The 19995-nt window shown below is 41.0% G+C and overlaps 1 protein-coding gene across 2 annotated transcripts in view; it reads left to right on the top strand.

Moving 5' to 3' along the window:
- The window catches only part of VWA8 (von Willebrand factor A domain containing 8), a 422826-nt gene that overhangs the window by 308608 nt on the left and 94223 nt on the right, over positions 1–19995 (top strand). For both annotated transcript variants that reach the window (XM_089668819.1, XM_089668820.1), the window contains exon 38: positions 331–535. In XM_089668819.1, the coding sequence (XP_089524945.1) occupies positions 331–535 (205 nt within the window). The remainder of the gene's footprint in view (positions 1–330; positions 536–19995) is intronic.

The raw sequence follows: 19995 nt of genomic DNA, 5'->3' as shown, positions 1-19995 counted from the left end.
GTCAAAATTGCATTTTGGTAGTGTGAACCTAGCGTTACCGACGATATACATAATGTTGCATACTACTAAATCCGTAAACCAAAACAATTTTTTTGAAGTGTTCATTCTAGGTGCTATATATAATTACTTTTCAAAGTTTTAATCAGAATCTAGTACCTGTATGTTCACATTGAGATTTACAGTAATTTAATTGGCTTGCCTTATATAATTGTCCTGAAAATGTGACAATTTATTATATTTATCTTCTCTTATAATTTTGTTGTTGAGTCATGATCTGATTTCTTTTTCTTCATTTACTGGTATGAACAGCTACAATCTTGTGTGTTTCAGAGCTGTATCAGTGTCCCCGTACACATCTTGGCTGTCGAAAATAACAGACACAGACATTCTGCTGGCTGCACATGGAAACAGTGGCGTTGTCACAGTCGATATGGGTGGTAGCGTTAGGCTATGGGAGACTGGACTTGAAAGTATTCAGCGTTCTTTGCTTGAATGGAGAAATATGATTGGACAAGATGATGGGCGACCTGTTCAGGTAAAATGTTACATTTGCAGAACTGATTGAAGTATCTGTCAGTAAGTAAAAAATTCTGGTTGTCCTATTTTTTGACTTACATTTTCTCAGGCATTTTACTTTTTTCGACAAACTGTTCTTGCTCAAGAAATCCCAATTTATGAGAGGATGGAAAAACATTTTTTAGTGCTACACATATACTGTTAGCAGTTGCATAATACTTTTGTGGCTTTTAAGAACTTTCTGTCATATTTTCTGTTTTTATGTTCCCTTCACAAAAATAGAAATGGCAAAACAGAGATACCTGTAAAGTGTCCCAGGCAACATGCATATACTGTACATGTAAGTGACAGTGAGCAATGGGATTAATACAATGGCTAAACTTCCCAGCATAGCAAATGTTTACAATTCCTAAAAGCACTACCACCATCTAGTGGTCAAAGTTCTAATTTCACAATTTCTCAATACTGAACAGTGCCTGTAATCAGACTTCATTTTCCAAATTAAACACATAATAATATGGGATCCCGGTCTAACACAGCATCTGCAGTCTATATTCTGATCTTTTATTTGATTTTGTAATTATTAGCAAAAGATGCCCACAGAATTTGCTACACTTATTTTTACCTGCCTGTAAACAATTGCCTTTATGAGCACAGCCTCACAGTTGTTTCCACCATGTATGAGAGATTGCGGCTTTAGCTTGTTGTTTTAGCTTATGTAGGTTTCCTATGAGAACATAGGTATTGAACTCCAGTGTAACAGGCTGTCACCTCCTTTCTCAAACTTGTCCAGATATATTGATAGATATTGGCCAGTTAACATCCTGGGCTTTGCCGGATTACCAAATAAGCAGAATAGGCACTGGCCTATGGGCCCGACAACAACGGATCAAAATAATACTGATTTGATCTTGAAAGAAAATTAGAATGAAGCTTTCTTAAATTGTTTACAAAAGATTAAAAAAAATGAATTAACTCAAAGAAACTAAAACTGTACATTGAAGACTCTATGGAGAAAATACTATATTAATGTAATGTACCCAACAACAACTTAAACTGCATACACCATAGACATCAGGTTCACATTACAGTTTGTATCTTAAACACTTGTCTTCTTTCAGCTGTTAGTTTGTAACAAAAATTAAGTGCAACCTCCATGTGTGTAATGTGTGTAATGTCATCTCCATCTCGCAGTTAATGTGCACACTACTTAGTTCAATGGTATCTCATTAGAACACACGCTTGAGAAGCCTCCAGAAACCTGCGAGGGGTGCTCCAAGGTTTCAACTTCCTATGGACCTCCACAGAGGCCACATCTGGCACTGATCCTGAGACCATCCTGGGACCATGAGTACACCAGCTTTACCTTTACCAGCTTTACTTGTTAACTCATTAACTTGGTAATCGATATAGTGGCTCTGATAACAACTGCCTACCTTCCTGTTACAGTAGCTTTTTATTGGGTTTTCCTACATTTACACAAAGCACTTTAGTACACATTTCGTACAATGATGGACATAGCAGGCAATGACATTGGATACACAGAATACAACCTTAACACTTAATAATAATAATAAATGTACAATGAAACAAAGACATTTTGTATAAGCCTGTGTACATGGGTTAATAAACCTGTGGGTTATGGCCCAATGGCCTGTTAGATGAGGTCATAAGTGCCAACATAGAACCAGAGAGAGATAAGCAATGGAAAAGGGATAAAGCCAAAAAAGGATCAGTGTGCAGAAAGGAGGAAGAGGTATAAATAAGTAGAAGAACGAGATAGAAAAGGGAGTTGGAAAGGAGGAGAAGGAGTAGGTAAGGGGGAAGGGAGACTCTGGGTGGTGTAGTCTAGCTAGGTGCTCATCAGATAGTTAGCAATATATGGTCTACCTTTGGAAGTGTGTAATGCATTATCCATGGCTTCCAGACCCATTGAAGTTTAGATACAGACTTGGGTAGTATTACTGAAAGTTTCTCATTTATCACTTACCAAGACACCTTTTGCTCAGCTTATTTTACTGTTGGGGTAGCGGATTTTGCCAAGGTTTGCTTAAGAGTCATTAAGAAAAGAGTTGCAGATATTGGGAGCTAAGGCATCCCTCTGGTTTAAGTTTGACAAGGCCTCCCTATATTCCTTCTGGATGCTTTCCCCAAAATTGCCCAGTGTGGGTTTCAGCGAGGGGATCTAGAAAAAACACAATAGTGTACTTTGTATAAAGAGCCAATGAGGGGCACATTTTCAGTGCGCTACAAAGGGACGCCCTCAACCCAGTCATTTTTACCTTGACAAAGTGCTTCATCGCCGTTCCTTTTTCCTCTACAGCCTGTGATACAATACCCAGAGGGACTACATGATCTCTTCTGTGAAAGTGCTCAGCTAATAACTCCAATCACTAGGTCCAAGGACTGTCACAGTTATCAGCATCTTAGATTTCAATGCAGCTGCAGAGGAGGAAGGAGTTGTGAGAGTGAGCCAACATGACTGTAAGAGGGTCAGGTGGGCTCCTTTGCAAAGAGTCTGTCACTTTGCCATGCATTGACAGGGTAAGAGGATTAGATTACACAGTGCCCCTTTCCATGTCCTGCAACATTGGCCAGTGGGGGGAAAATGACAGGCATCACTGGTCAGTAGGAGAGAAAAAAATGCTTTGCTATTGGTGGTCCGGGGGGAAAAATTATCTGGTATTATTCAGTGAAAGAAAAATTGTCTGGCATCATTAGTCAGTGGAGGAAAAAATGCCTGTCATTTTTGGTCAGTGGAGGAAAAACTGCCTGGCATCATTGGTCAGTGCAGGAAAAAATGCCTGGCATCATTGGTCAGTGGAGGAAAAATTGCCTGATGCCATTTTCAGTGGTTGGAAAAAAAGTCCCAGCTTTAGGCAGAGGAAATATGGCCTCAGTAGTAGAAAAAGACATGGCATCAATGGTTAGTGGTAGTTAAAAATACCCAGGAGTCAATTATTATTATTATTATACAGGATTTATATAGCGCCAACAGTTTGCTCAGTGCTGTACATTATAATGGGAGACAGTACACGAGACAGTACAGTAACAATACAATTCAATACACAAGGGGTTCGAGGGCCCTGCTCCTTGGAGCTTACAATCTAGGAGGGAGGGGATAGTGGTACAGGAGGAAATGGCTGTGGGGGATGCAGTGGTAGGAAGAGTGGAGGAAATCGGTAATTAGCTAAGGGTGGGGTAGGCTTCCCTGAAGAGATGGGTTTTCAAAGTGCGCCTAAAAATGAGGAGAGTAGGTGATAGTCTGATGGATTGGGGTAGGGAGTTCCAGAGGATGAGGGAAGCCCTGGAGAAGTCCTGGAGATGGGCATGGGAGGAGGAGACCAGGGAACTAGAGAGTAGGAGGTCTTGTGAGGAGCAGAGAGTACGTTTTGGTTGGTATTTGGATACCAGATTGGTGATGTACTTTGGGGCAGTATTATGAACAGCTTTATACGTCAATGTTAGCATTTTGAATTTTATCCGTTGGGCAATTGGAAGCCAGTGGAGGGATTGACAGAGGGGGGTGGCGGATACGGAGCGGTTAGTAAGGTGGATGAGTCTGGCCGCAGTATTCAGGATAGACTGAAGCCGGGATAGCCTGTGGTGGGGTAAGCCGATGAGGAGTAGTCAAGTCGTGATATAATAAGGGAGAGAATGAGTTGCTTAGTGGTTTCCGGGGTTAGGAACAGACGTATTTTGGAGATGTTGCATGAAAAAATGTTCTGCGTTAGTGTGAGACAGAAAAAGTTTACGTCATTTGGAGAAAAAAAATGGATTGGTGTTAGTGGAAGGAAACATGTCTTGCCAGTGGAGGGATGTGTGTACCAAAAAGCTACTTAATTTTAAAATCCTTCAAACCTCAGATCAGCCCCCTCTCTTTAACCCATTCAGACCTAAATCAGCGTCCCCCTCTTTAATCCTTTCAGACAAGATCAGTTCCCCTTTCTGGCTACCTCCTCCATATTTTAAGACCTCTACCCAGTGGTGCTGCAGACCACACTGAGGAAGTCTATCGTGGGTCCCAAAGAGGCCACATGTGCTGCTATGGCAGAGGTTTGTCACTGATTTAAAAGTATACTCCAGTCAAAATGAAAAAATTTAAAGTGGTTGTAAAACCTTCCATATACCCAGTGAAGTGACTATCCTCAGGTGATACACCGAGATGAAACAAATCCTCTTACATAACATGGACCAGTATATCTGCAATCTTCTCTTCTCTACAGCCATTCAAAGTGCTGTAGTTATAAAGCTTGTCTGAGAGTTCAGAAAAAAGGGGGCAGGGAGCTGAAATTACACACTGCACAGGAGCGAGGAGAGCTCTGAGAGCTGATTGGAAGGAAGGAACTCTCTCCCCACCCCTTTTACACAGCTCACAAGAACAGAGCTGAGGTTGTCAATCTGCTTGGGGTCCCTCCCCTGACACCATTTTTCTCTTGGTGTCAGGAAAACTTGTCAGAAGTGACTCATGCTAATGGTAGAGGAAGGAGGCAGTAGACACTTAGTGCTCTGGATTGAGACAAGTGCACACTATAGAGGGCCATGATTTGTTCATATTTCATGTCTGAGGTTTACAACCACTTTAAGCTGCATATAGGCAACATAAAGTACATCTCATTACTTCAATCATTATATGTGATGGCAGCATCATTTTTGTTTTGTTTTTTTTTCCCCCTCTGTTTTCACCTGGTGATCTCGCCAGTAACACACCTCTTGTAATAGAGTTCCTCCATTCTTGATGAAGGAGCACAGGGGGCACAGCAGACATCAGCATTGTTAATCTGGGGGAGTGTGAGATGGACTAGCAGAGTTAGATACACTAATAAATTGAAGCCAAACTCCAGCTAACACTTTTTTAAGCAGTTACAGCAACAGTTTTCTTCCCTTTGGGATAAAGGTGTTACATAAATTAAAACTGATCATTGTAAGCATCCCTGTCAGTGGAAAATGGTTTGTCTCAACCCACTAAATGCTATATCTGAAGGACTTTGTTTCTGTTGAAACAACAGACTTACTGGTTAGATCATCAGGAGAAAATAACAGAATAAAGCCTAAAAAAGAGAACTAATGCAGCCATCATATCTAGGAATTGGTAGGCTGAGCTATAATAAATGTTTGCTTTTGGGTTTAATACCTCGATATATGTGATTTGTGACACATATAGGGTGCAAAGTGAGGTTAATGTATACCTCTTGCCTAACTGTTTTTCTTTAGCTTTGCATAGATTAGGGACTATTGTCCCCAGGAGACGATGGTGATGTGAAATCCAAAATTGACAGTTGTCACCAGAATAGAGACGAAAGTTGCCTGAAAGGGGATTCCACCTCATTTTTAAACAATATCCTTTCGCTTCCTGTTTTGTCACAAGAAACCATTTAATGGGAGACAGGAAAAAAAATAGCTTTTAACCGTTCTTTACTTTATTCAAACTGAAAAAGTTTTGGCTAGAGAAAGTTTAGGCTTCAGGTAGTACAATGCCAAAGGCTCCCACTGGATTCTGCATTAATAATGCACAACTCTAGTGTTTGTTTTAAAACATCTCACTGATGGTTTTCACTTCTAAATATTACTATGTTTAGACTACAGCTACAACTAGATTGTACAACTGTACGGCTACATCACTTCTAAACACTTTTTTCAGTATCATTTATTGTTTGCCTATGACTTAGTACATGTTGTGCTGCATTGCCTGCTTATCACCATGTGGTGGCGGCAGTGTTGCAAGAGAAAAGTTTCTGTTCCAGAATGGTACGCAATGTAAATATTTGACCGAGCTGGTCTGTTTTTGCCCAATATGTGTTTGAAATATTACCCATGTGTCAAAAATATATCTAAAAAAGCACTGCAGTTTATAATGTTGAGGTGTACATATGCCATGGCTGTGATACTTTGCAGAATTAATCGCGTTGTCGCATTTGGTGGCCAGTACCACCTGAGGAATGCAACCCATTCAACTGAATAATGGTGCCTTGCCACCAACATGCAACTGCATGCAATGCACACAATTGAGACACACTGGTGCAGAGTTTAAGGAGATAAACCAGACTGCGAGAAGGCGATATAACATTTCACTGCCTGCCAAGTGCCCTCTGTGGTATGATCTGGACACGGATTGCTCCTCAGAGGGCAACATGTTTGCAAATGAGGCCTCAGGCTCCTCCTATGTTCCCATTGCCTTGTATGTGGAGAGAGGCTATTTTGACATATGTAGGCCTTAAAGAGGATCTTCAGTCTTAACAAAAATAAGTAAATAAAAGTCAATATCTACAAATACTGCAGCTGCTGACTTTTAATAAAAGGACACGTACCTGTTCAGCGCAACTCTTACCCAGGACAGTTCTTCACCAGCCTTCGGGTCCCTAGTACTGGCAAGTTTACTAAAGGAAGACGGCTGTGACACCTTGCGCCCTTTTATGGTAAAGTTGCGCTTTAGCACCATCAGGTACACTGAAGGTGATCCAATAAAGGACAACTTTACTAAAAGACTATACAAATGCTCAGGACTTTTTTTAGGGATGCACCAAAATTTCAGTGGCCGAAATGTTTTGGCCAAAAACACCCCTTTCAGCCGTCAGCCGAAATGAAAAAAAGCAACAATACAGGTGCTGAAAAAACCACGCTCCTCGCCGCCACCTGTCCGCCGTTCGGTAGTTCTCAGCCTTACCTGAGAAACCATTGAACGATCCTGGCGCTGGGCATAGAGATGAGTGAAGGAAAGCTGGCCTCCACTCATTTCTATGCCCTTGGAGGACTGGAGTGATGTCACTTCCAGTTCCAGCCATTTTTTTTTTTAAAGCACTAGATCAATGCTTTTTTTTATCCAATGCATTACATTACAGAGGAGAGATGTGGGGTCTTATTGACCCCCATATCTCTCCATAAAGAGGACCTGTCACTAATTATTTCTATCACAAGGGATGTATGCATTTCTTTTGATAAGAATAAAAGTGATTAAAAAATGTTTTAAAGGGACAATGCAAACCCCCCCCCCCCCACCAAAAAAACCCCCATTAAATAAATAAGTTAAAAAAAATTAAACGCATATGTAGGCCATGCCCACATTTGTAAATGGTGTTCAAACCACACACGTGAGGTATGACCATGAACGTTGAAGCAAGAGCAATAATTCTCGCACTAGACCTCCTCTGTAACTTTATATTGCTAACCTGTAGACATTTTTAAAGCATCACTTATGGAGATTTTTAAGTACCACAGTTTCACGCCATTCCACAAGCGTGCACAGTTTTAAAGCATGACATGTTGGGTATCTATTTACTTGCCGTAACATCCTCTTTCGTATTTTACAAAACAAATTGGGGTATATATTGTTTTTTTTTTGTTTATTTTAATCATAGTGTATTTTTTTCCAAAAAATATATATTCATTTTTAAAACTGTGCATTTCGGTTTTTGTTTCGGTTTTCGGCATGTGCATTTTACATTTTCAGTTTCGACACCAGAATTTTCATTTCAGTGCACCACTAGCTTTTTTTTCTCAGAGAATAGGTGCAGGAACTCAACCATGCCCCCCTCCAACAACCGCCCTTCCCTACACTGTAGGCGGGTCTGCCTCTCTCACTTGCAGGGAGATCATCCAGCGGGGGGGCATCAGCATCTGGGCACCAGGAAAAAAAATGGAGGTCACAGAGGGTGCAGTCTACCACATGCCCTCTCCTGCCTATGACTGCACTTCACCCCGAGCACCTGCATTTCCCTTGTTGTCCTTGTCCTGCACTCAGTAGGATCTGCTCAGGAGATCCAATCTGTGGGAGCCACTGGGAGACAAGCTATCACTTCTAAACACAGAAGCCAGACTTCAGTGTTTACAAGTGAAAGTGATGACCAGGGAGCAGAGGACCTGAGCCAGGTGTGGTGGAACTGAGTTCCACTAAGCTCCAGCTGAAAAAAAAGCTGAAAGAAGTTGATGTTCATGTGAGCCCTGTACACATATAAATTGAATCCATAATGCTTGCAAAAAGTGCCTGTGTTAACTTGAGAATCTCTGTTACAATCACTTTGCATTTATACCTTCAAGGCACCCTTTGAAATGATGCATACTTTCAAGGCACTCCATTCTAAAATGTAAAACTAAAATAATATTTTTAAATAACGCAGCAACACCCACATATGTAGGACACCCAATGTTAGAGGTGATTTATTCATCCAAAGCAAATACACCTTTACACACTGGTAATGACTAGTATTCCAGTGTTTCTCTTCTCCCTCACTCAGATAATGTGATCTCGGTGCTAATGGAGAGGGGCAAGGGAGAGCCAAACAAGGATGCTGTGTAGGTGCCTGACATCCTCCTTATCAACTGATGACATTATTGGTTGTTAGGACGCTGGCGGCTAGGAGGCTGTAATGGTGCACTATGAAAACCTGTGGCTTTGTGTAACTAAAAGGCAGGCTTGATAAATCTGCTGGCTTCTATACACATTCCGGCCAATTTTTAGGCATTTTGCTAAGGCATCCTTGAAAAAACCTGAAGGCACTCTGGTTGAAAAAGGCTGCCTTAGAGCACGTAATTCAAATCAGCCTGCTCATATGAGCGGTAAAGTGAACCTTCCTCGATTCATTTATAAACCTAGACTCAGTTTTCATCTTCCCACACAAGCCATACATTTCTGTTAGCACAAGGCAAGCTTTTCCTGATCTCTGTAATCCCTGCACTGGCATCATAGCACATGAGTGCATTAATAGTAATATATCTTGTTTGCTTTTACATGCTCCAGTTAGCTGGCATTCATATAGCCTTCTCTGTTGCAATTTATACTTTGAAGAATGTGTACCTGTTGAGCTTACAATCAACATCAAAGCTATTTATTGTCAGTCTCCCACATAAAATATGTTTGTATTGTGTTTGGTGCATTAACATCCTCCAAGACATACTAACATGTTTTAGAAGATTAGTATATAGTTTTAGACATCCGATTTGTATATTGGTGATTCTAAATGTAACCTTGTCGGATGACATACAATGCATGTAGTGAATAAAAATGTACACACACCTACACGCCTATCTGCATGTCTGTTAGCCTGTCTATGAAAGGTTGTTAAGTACATTAAAGCTACAGGAGGAAACTCATAGTTTGGAAGTATGATACTGTTTTTTTTTTATCGGCGAGTACGAGCACCGCTACTGATACCTTTGCAGTGCGATTTAAGCCCATACAAAATGAATGGGCTTAAATTGCACTGCAAAGAAATGCATGTGATTTGAACAGGAATGCAGTGCAATTCCTCTCTGAACCACATACAGTTTCCTTGTGGGTGCAGTGCGATTTGAGCCATACTAAACGAATGGCTCAAATCACACTGCAAATCGCACCACATCCTCAGGGAAACCCCATGTGATTTGGGACAAGAATCGCACCGCATTCCTGTTCAAATCACATGTGATTCTTTGCAGTGCAATAGAGCCCATTCTTTTTATATGGGCTCAAATCACACGAGAAAGGTATCGGTTTCAGGTATGCATAGTATCAGCATCGTTGCAACCCCAGAGGCTACCATTGTTGAAGCCTGCTGTCATGCTGGTCTAATGATTTCAGTGTGGATTTGAAGAAAGTATGTAGATCAGGAGTTTTTTTTTTTTTTTTTTTATAATTTTCTGATATGTGTGCTTGCTCCAGATTAATGTCTATATTTTATATTTATGTTTTATATTTTAAGCCAAATGCAGCGAGGTAACTGGTATTCTCAGAAGGAGGTGAGCAATAGAGGCTTCCTTATTTCTGTTAGTGCAGGTTTACTTTAACATATTACATACTTTCATTGCAAAAGCTTGAGGGGACCTTTTGAACGCTGAGCCCAGTATTTCTGCTTGCCAGTCTCCAGATGTTCTCCTTTACTGTTGTTACAGTTACATAACCCTGATTCTAAACTGAGAGTAGGAAACCACTTTGCCCAGCTCAGTATCATCATCTGTCTGAACTGCGTTCCCAAATCAAGGGGTAAATTAAAATTAAAAAAAGACCCAACACTCTATAACATAATCATTACTGTTAGGCTTTACAGTGCAAAAAAGCAGAATTAAAGATTATTTCTATTCAACAAATGAAACCCATCAGTAAACTACAAATGCTATTTAGCAAAAACTGCAGCTGTGATAAAACCAGTAATGTCACTTTATTTACCTTAATCTCATTTATATTTAAAGTGGTTGTAAACCGTTACATATCATCAGTGAAGTGACAAGCTTCGGTGACAAAGATGAACCAGATCCTCTAACACAAGTTGTATCTATTTATCTGTTGTCTTCCCTCCTCTATATCCATTCAAAGTCCAGAATTTATAAAATGTGTCTGAGCTTTCGGAAAACGGGACAGAAAGCTTAAATCATACACTGCAGAGCTCAGTGAGGAGAGCTCAGAGCTGATTGGAGGGAAAGGACACCCCCCCCCCTTCACACAGCACACAGTAACAGAGCTGAGGCTGTCAGTTAGAGGCTGTGTGCTGCAGGTCCTTGCCTTGTCACCATTTTTCTCTTGCTGTCAGGTAAACTTGTCAGAAGTAATTCATGCTGATAGCAAAGGAACGAATCAGCAGAGAAAAATGACACTTAATGCTCTGGATAAACACAAGTACACTATAGAGCAATATGTTTTGTTCATATTTCATGTCTAAGATTTGCAACCACTTTAGAATGGATTTTAACCCATCAAAATACTCACCTCCACCTTCCAGCGTTGTGGAGTTTACATTCCTTACCAACCACTGTCACATGCTCCCTGGCTACTTCTGGGTGCCAGGTTTTCAGTCTGTATTGGTTGGCCAATGGGGGGGAATGACTTCATACCGCATATGCGCATGGGAGTCAGTCATTCCAGCACAGCCGGAGTGTGCTTAGAAGCCTGCGAGCAGGAAGGTAAGTGTGTTATTGCATGCAGAATAGACAGAGCATGTCTCTTCTGCCTGTGTACAGTTTTTTAAGTGTTAAGCCTAGTTCCACTGTAACTTCATGAAGCTAGTACTCTCTGCTTCCTTTATTATCACCCCAAAGCAGTTTTGAATCTGATTGGTGGCTCAGAGAAATTCATAGTACTGGCATTTCTTGCACCACACTTTCTGTATTTCAGAGACTCCAAGGAAGCAGCATTGGGGGGGAATAAGGCCTCTTTCACACAGATATTAATCTGTATTACTTTCGACTTGGATTGCTTTACAGATTGTGGTTGATAGACAATTTACATGCATTAAGGAGGCAATATTGATGCCTCCTGCACATACTTTTCAGTCAGCCAGGTGGAGTTTTCTATCTCAATGTGGATTTTCCATTGAACTATCCCGGTGCATCTGCCGTAGCCACCTTTAGTATGCTGTTGTAACGGCGTCCCATTGACTTCAATGGCTGAGTTTGACGGAAGCATCACAGCCATGGCAATGGGAACTCACCCCTGCTGCCACCATATAAAGTTGGAGGTCAGCAGTTGGGGGGTGGTAAGCAATCAATAACCCATAAACACAGAACTGCCGTGGCTACCATGATACTGGGGTATATTTTTAGGACTAGTTATAGCATATAATATTACATTTCTTCTTGTTTTAGTATAGAGCAGTATAGTATGACAGGTGTCATTTTATCTTAACACTGTATGCTTAAGATATGATACAAGTCACTATAAATGACATGTATATTGTTATGTGGATAGTTTTTTGGGCTGGGAAATTTATTACAGACTAATGTATTACATCATGACTGTCTCCTGGCATTAGCTGTGTGTGTTTTAGATTTGTGATGTCTTGATGTTATATTCAAAGATTTGCATCTTTTAGTAGGGTGAAACCATCTTAGTGACTGAGTTTTGGCAGGCAGCAGATGTAACATGAGGGATGAGGGAGAATGAGGCAGATGGCCAGGAAATGTACTAGCGGTTTCTATTGTGGCTAAGATTCATTTTTTCTGAGTGAAAGCACAGGAAGAGTGTTGGTTGACTAACATGATTTTGTATCATACAACTATGATGTGAGTGCACAGCTGGGACAGCATCTGCTGAGCATAAGTGAGACACAGTAAAATTAAAAAACACTGAAGAACTGCCGTTATATTAAACTCGTGTATTAAATATCTTCCAAAATGCGCATGTGACTGGTATTTGATAAACATACGAACTCATTGGGATCGAAAAGTCCATTCTTTTTTCATAAGTGCTACTGAATAAGCGTGTGTGCATATAAAGGCATAAGGTTTTCTTTTCTGGCTTCTCTTTCGATCCAGCACTGTGCCCGAGAGTGGCATCACTGCTCTCTCTCTTCTCAGGCACCGAGGCAGCAGCAGGATCCATTTGCTCCTGCTGCTGTCAATCAGATTCTGTGAGGCAAAAGCAGAACTGGGGCCAACCCACATCTGCCCTCATAGTTGGGGCCTGCTCTGGGGGGGACACTAAAGTGGAGGAGCCTAGAGTGCTGTCGTTGGACACCAGACGAGGAGGTTCAGCACCACACTATGCAAAACCACAGAGCATGTAAGTATACCAAGTTTGCTATTTTAATTTAATAAAAGACGAGCCTTTATAATCACTTTACATCATTATTCTAGAGCAGAGGTGTAAAACTCAATTTCTCTGTGGGCTGCATCAGCATCATGGTTGTCCTCAAAGGGCCAGTTTTATCTCTAAGTCTAGATGTCCAGACCACCCCACCCCCTTATATCTGATGTCAAGAGCCCCCCTCCCCCACCATCAGCAGTTAAGCTCCCCACCCTCCCTTACATCACACTGCACCCCTCTTACCTTGTACTGCTGCCGGGAAGCAGCTGAGGGTGGAGCTGGGAAGCAGAAAGTACAGGGTATGGAGGAGGACCAGAGGAGGGCTGGAGTCAGTTGCTGGGGCTGCTGCATTCTGAGACCAGGGGAGGTGGAGACCAGGGGGTGCTGTAGCTTAGGCGCAGGATCTGTAGGAGTTATGTCCTCTGCTGCCAACTGCTGAGACGAGGGAGTGCAGAGATGAGACTTTCTGCAGCTGAACAGAGAAGCACAGGATCTGGTGGAGGAGGTCTGTCCTTCTCTTTGCTTGCAACTGCTGAGGCAAGGTGGGAGCAGAGATGAGGGGGGGGTGCTGCAGATGAAGGAGAGGTGTGAGTGACATGAGAAATGGCCTAGGGAGTCGGATTCAGCCTGCGGGCCTTGTATTTGACACATGTGCTCTAGAGTTATGGTAAATGGCAAGCACTGAGACAGGGCAAGACACGTTGATTTTCCTGTGACGCCACAGTGTCATGATGCTTTAAAGTGGTTGTAAAGGCGGAAATTTTTTCCCCTTCATGCAATTCTATATATGTATCTAAAAAAACCTTTGTCAGCAGCAACCCCCCCCCCCCAATACTTACCTGAGCCCCATCGCAATCCAGTGATGTGCACAAGAGTCTCGGCTTTCCCCTGTTCATTGGCTGAGACAGCAGCGGGAGCCATTGCTGTCAATCACAGCCAGTGAGGTAATGAGAGAGGGGGCGGGGCCGAGCTGCACTCTGTATGTGAATAGACTGGCAGAACAGTGGCTCGGGAGAGAGCCTACTTGGGTACCTGCATAGCAAGCTGCAGGAGGGAGGGGTCAGCAGTGCTGGTGGGGCTGATCTGTGAAAAACCAATTTCATGGAGCAGGTAAGTATAACAGGTTTTTTTTTTGTTTTATAAATTGCCTTTAATGTCGCTTTAATGGAATGCTTTTACTATCGCAATAATATTGTATGATTATTCAAAGTGCATCTGTCCAGATTTGTAGACTTTACACTGATTTTTTTCTGTTTCAACCCTGAACTGCATTTTGGGCTTAGATTATTTCTGACATCTGCCTTCAGTGCCTGTCAGTCCATTCTCCTTTTCTCAGTTTGGTACTGTGCTTAGTTTGCCTGCCAGTTGGCTATCATCATAGGGCTTTTCCATGTGTTGTACTTTGGGGTGTTACAAGCGTAACAGCCACATGGTCTGTGGCCCTGGTGAAGACCTGACACACCAGGGTTGCACCTCTGAGAATTCTACACTTTACTGGTGTCATAGAGTATTCACCAACCCTATGATACCAGCAAAAGAGGGGAGCTTTTCCTATCTTGTAAACCATAATAAAAACATAAAAGATGATATATTTCACTGGTAATAATACATTGCAATATTGTAAGTGTCCTATGAACTCTATTTTCAAACTATTTTATTTACAACCTTTTGCCCATACAACAATCTCTCATCAGGTGCACAAATAGGTTGCTTTGATCACTATTTCATTTCAATATTTAACAAAAGGGAAAAGCTGCTTGAATATCCAGACGAATAAAATGGAAATAAAACATTTGAGGCATGTAGAGTAATCGTATTATTTACAGTGCACCTAGCAATTGTGCTGCACCTGGCAAATGATGTGTGCATTCATAACGAGAACAACACAGATCCTCAAAGCAACCCTTAGCTAATCATTTGCTCTCAAATACAATAACACAGTGATCCTATAATCAAACAAAAAATCCTGTGCGGAATGTGCTGGAGGCTTAATACTGCTGCAGCCAGAATGCTCTTCTACACAAAGCCATAGGTATGTGCTACAATGCTCCCCATCATCAAGGATCCATATCTATAACCAACACAAGCAACTTGTCTCTTTATGGGTGCACAGAAAACAAAGGCACCCCTGTTATAAAAAATAAACAGCCTCTGGGGTCTCTCATCAAAAATCATTTTCAGCCCTCTAGTGTAATTTAATGTAATTAAATTACACCGCAAACTTAAAAGAAGGCATCTCCTTTATTTCTGAAAGTAATCATTCTTTATTAATACTGGTGATTTATTAGTAGTGTCATTTTCATTCTTTCTAAAGCTATTGACATTCCATCATGCTGGATCAGACAGCTGTTGGCAGCACATTCTCCAGCCTTATAAAATCTGTTATACTTTAGTTTGGCACAAGAGCCACACTGGCTAAAGAGTTCTTCATCTCCTGCAGACATTGCTGCATGCCAGAGAACTGATGTCAGTAATACTGATGACAGAGCAGACAAGTTCATAGCTTGCCATAATACGAGAATTCTCATACTACACCTGAGAATAAAGGCTTTAGCGATGTTTCCAGTTATCGGTGGCTGAAAATTAACAAGGAATAGTATATGGATGTCCAAACTAGTAAAATGTTAACTGCCAATTATTCACTCCTGCCCCCTGTAGATTTTCCATTAAATGTAAAAAAATCTTGGTTCATTGAAGTACATTTTATAGTCTTGTAGGCTATAAAAACCTACACTTTAGTTCTACAAAAAGAAAATCATAAAAGTAGATTTTTTTGAGCAGTGCAGAAAGTATAAGTCATGGTTTCAGGCTTGTTGCTTTTTTTTACATGTCCATAATTTTTTTACGTTGTCACCAACAGAAAAACTACTGGATGTGCAATGCACTGGAGAGTAAAAGCCCTCTTTGCCATCTACTGTAAGTTTTGGTAATAAGACAAGGATCACAGATTTAAAACAGAAGCAAGCCAAAACTTGCAGTGTGATGATTCTAGTAGATGACAGAAAGGCTTAGGCTCCGTGTACATGGGACACTTCTGAATGATGGAAACTGGCTGCTGGAAAACGTAGGTTAAAAAAGTCTGTTTAGCCGTGTTTGCATATGCGTTTATGCGCATTTATGAGCGTTTGCGTTTAGAAGCGTTTTTTTTAAGATAACCTCAGGAGACCTTCCAAAATGCAATGAAAAACAGTAAAAAATTAACTATTTCAGACATTTTGAGAGAAATAGAGAGAGCAGTATTTGTTGAGATTAGCTTTTTTTTGGGATGTGTTCCAGCTCATTTCTGTGCAGAAATTTTTGCAGCAGTGTCTAACATATTTTCTTTCATGCAAAACTTCAAAGTATGGTGTACCAGGTCCATTTGAGTACCGGGAAACCGCTTTACATGCATTTTTCATGATGAAAAAAGTCTCTGGACAGCATCTGGAAATGGAAGAGTTAAAAAAATTTTCCAAACACAAATGCTTATAAATCCAGTTAGCCGCGTTTACAAGCGTTTGGCGTTTGAAACGTGGATAAGATCTACTCCTGAATGCAAGTTTGGTGCGTTCAAAAAAACGACTGTAACCTCAACTGCCTGTAAATGACATAGTGTACATGGACACATAGGAAGACATTGAGTTTATCAGCTGCAGTGTAAATGAAGCCTTAGGTGTCTTAAAGCAAAAATAGTCTATAGAGGTATGGTTTTTGGCAAAAGAGACATGTTTTCTGCAAAAAAAAAAATACAAGAGTTACATTGTCAGTGGATGCTCAATGGCAGACACAGCAGATGCCAGCCTGAAAGAAGACAAGCAGAAGATGTCACCAGCGTGGATGTAGCATAGCTGGAGCAGGGCACGCTAGGATGCAGGTATTGTAAGTAATGGTGGAGTACTTGGCCAGTGAGTTCCTATGGACTTCCCAACCTCAACCCAAATTATTATTTAAAAATTTGGACAGAGTGGCAAAACATTAAAAGCTCTGCCTGGTTTAAATTGCTGGCTGTCTCTTTTAGAGGACATTCACTCCACTTCTTTTGTAATGGAAAGCTGTCAGACAGAAAAGCAAGTAAGGAAATATCACCCCCACAAGGACACAGACAGCAAAAAAAATGTTTTTTATTTTCTTTTTAGTTTGTACAGTGGAAAATAATAAAGCTGAACTCCTGGCACAAAATCTTGAATTTAAATGAATTCCCCAATAGCCACAGAGGGTATAAAACAACTTTGTGTGCCAAAATGTCTTTGCAAACCCAGTTAATATTTTGTAAAATAGTGGTGACATCATCACTATGCTGCATATAGTTTGTGCATAGGGCAGAGCTGTGGGAGGGACCCAGCAAGTCCAACTACTACAGGCTACCTACAGGTGGTGGAAAATAGAAGACTTGTCATCGCACACAAGGACAGAAAGAAGGGGAGTTCTTCTTTAAGAAGGTTTCCCGTTATTTTCTTTCTTCCTTTCTAAGCAAAATTTTTAAAAATGGCTGGAGTTGGTCTTTAACTTTTAACATTTTAAGTGCAAATTCAGCTAAACACTAACTATACCTAAAACGGAACTTCAACCAAAAAGGGAAATTCCACTTTATGCCCCCCCAACACTTTTGGACATTTTTTGAGGGGGAGGAGAGCAGGTACCTCCCTGCCCGCAATCTCTTGGGACACATCACAGTTCCCATGAGGCTGTGAGACCATTCACACAGCGCAGAGCAGCTTGCACATGGGCAGTGGGAACTCGACTGCGAAGCCACAAAGAGTCACAGCTGGTTTCCCTCACTAAACATGTCGGCCCTGGGACCCGAAGACAGGTGGATAACCGGCCCGGGTGATGACAGTGCTGTATCCTTGGACAGGTAAGTGTCCTTTTATTAAAAGTCAGCAACTACTGTATTTGTAGCTGCTGACATTTATTTTTTTGCAAACAAACTGAAGATCCTCTTTAAATCTACTCCCACCCCCATTCTAAGCCTATTTTATCCTGCTTATAAGGGAAAGACTTGTATACTTACCTGAGAGCGTTACATGATCGGGTTCCAGTGCCGACTTCAGTGAAGAGGAGAGATTACTGACAACGGCTGTCCCTCCTCTACACTGAAGCCGGCACTGGGAGATGGTCATGTGACCAGACCGGAGCGCCCTCATAATAGGTAAATATACTGATCTTTCATAGCATAGGCTAAGAATGAAGGTGGGAGTAGATTAAAGTATAGTTAGTGTTTGATTGAACTTCCACTTTAAGGAACAACTGATTACTACGTTCACTGAAAAAAAAGTCATTTTTAGATTAAGTGTCTCTCTTGCTCTTTAGATTTATTCTGGGTTTATCATTCAACTGTCAAATCCCAGAGACCCAGTGAGCAGTTGTAGCAGATAATAGGGCTCAGTTTCTTTTTAACCTAGTTCAGATTTAGTTTAAAGGGAATCTGTCACGAGCGATTAAAAGCATTTTTATTATTAGTTTTGGGATAGAGGGGAAATCTTCCAATGGGGGCACTCTTTCTGATGGCCCTGGCGACAACCAAGGATTCCCTCATTTTGTAAGGAATTTCTCTTAGTTCCTAATGTGACTATGGGAGAATAATTGAAGGGATATCTCCACCAATGAAAAACAATCTACTTTAACAGAGACTGCCACTATTGGCTTCTCCTTTTGCAATTGCTAGTTTCCTGGATTTCACACTGATGCTTCGACTTCAGGCCTGTAAACCTTCCTCAGAGGCATGTAGCATTACAGTATTTTAATGTCTCCTGTCCTTCACACCTTTAGTGAAAGTTTTTGTCTCTAATTTTACTGTATGCAGTATTTCATTATTTTTTGATGAATCGAATATGCTAATTGTCTGCATATGGAACTAAAGCTTATTCCATTATTGTCAATAGAAATTAATTGAATGAATGATTCCAATTTTGAATTACATGCTTATATTAAAATGGAAAAAAAGCCATAAGAAACCATAAGAAAAAAGCCATAAGAAACCATAAAAAAGCCATAAGAAACATATCTCTACAACCAAGAATAAATCCCTGGTTGTATAAATATTCGTTGCTTTCAGTTTGGCAGCCCTAGATGTCACTAATACCAGAACCTTTCTACTCATACTCTGCAGCTGTATAGATTTTAAAGTGGTTCTAAAGACAGAATGTTTTTTTACCTTAATGCATTCTATGCATTAAGGTAAAAAAGCTTCAGCAAGCACCTCCCTCTCAACCCCCTTGTACTTACCTGAGCCAGATCTCGACCCAGAGATGTGCACTAGACCAGAGACTCTCTCAGCTCTCTCCCTCCTTATTGGCTCAGACACAGCAGTGGCAGCCATTTGCTCCTACTGCTGTCAATCCAGAGCTGGCTCAGGAGTAAGTGTGCAGTGTCCAGAAGCCCCGGGAGGGGACCGAAGAAGAGGAGGATCGGGGCTGCTGCGTGCAAAACCACTGCACAGTGCAGGTAAGTACGACGTTTGTTATTTAAAAAATATATAATCTTTATAATCAATTAATTAACCTTGGAAGAGGGGAAGAATTAAAATAAGCCATTTATATACTTATACTTGCTTTGTTAGTTCACACTGTGTACATATACAACGTTCTTTTTGTCTGCTAAAATTTAACTGGCCAGTAATGTATCCATACACTTTTCCCTACTTTTTGCTAAGATAACCACAGGTCAGGTTCATTATTAAAGCTGAAATCTAGGCAGATATAAAAACATAAATTAATGCAGCTGTGTAATCATTGATACATTATTAAAGTGCTACTAAACCCAGGACCCTGCATCCACTATATCTGGTCTCCCTCAGTACACAGAACACAGAAATGCAATTATTTTAGTAAATATAAACTGCTAAATACCTTTTCTCATCAGAAGTTGGAGCAGTCATGTGACTTCTATCAGTGTCCAGCAGTGTACTGGTTAACGCTTGTAGGAGGAGTTTTCTTTCTGCTCTATAAAGACGCAGAACCCAGAACTCTGTTTGGACAGTGCTGAGTGGCCCTTTGATGATCACAGGCACT

This window comes from Staurois parvus, unplaced genomic scaffold (assembly GCF_062004578.1).
Source record: "Staurois parvus isolate SC_StPar_1 unplaced genomic scaffold, SC_StPar_1.0 ptg000064l, whole genome shotgun sequence".
Classification (NCBI taxonomy): domain Eukaryota; kingdom Metazoa; phylum Chordata; class Amphibia; order Anura; family Ranidae; genus Staurois; species Staurois parvus.
Note: the sequence above shows the minus strand (reverse complement) of the source record. Positions and strands in the feature narration are given on the sequence as shown.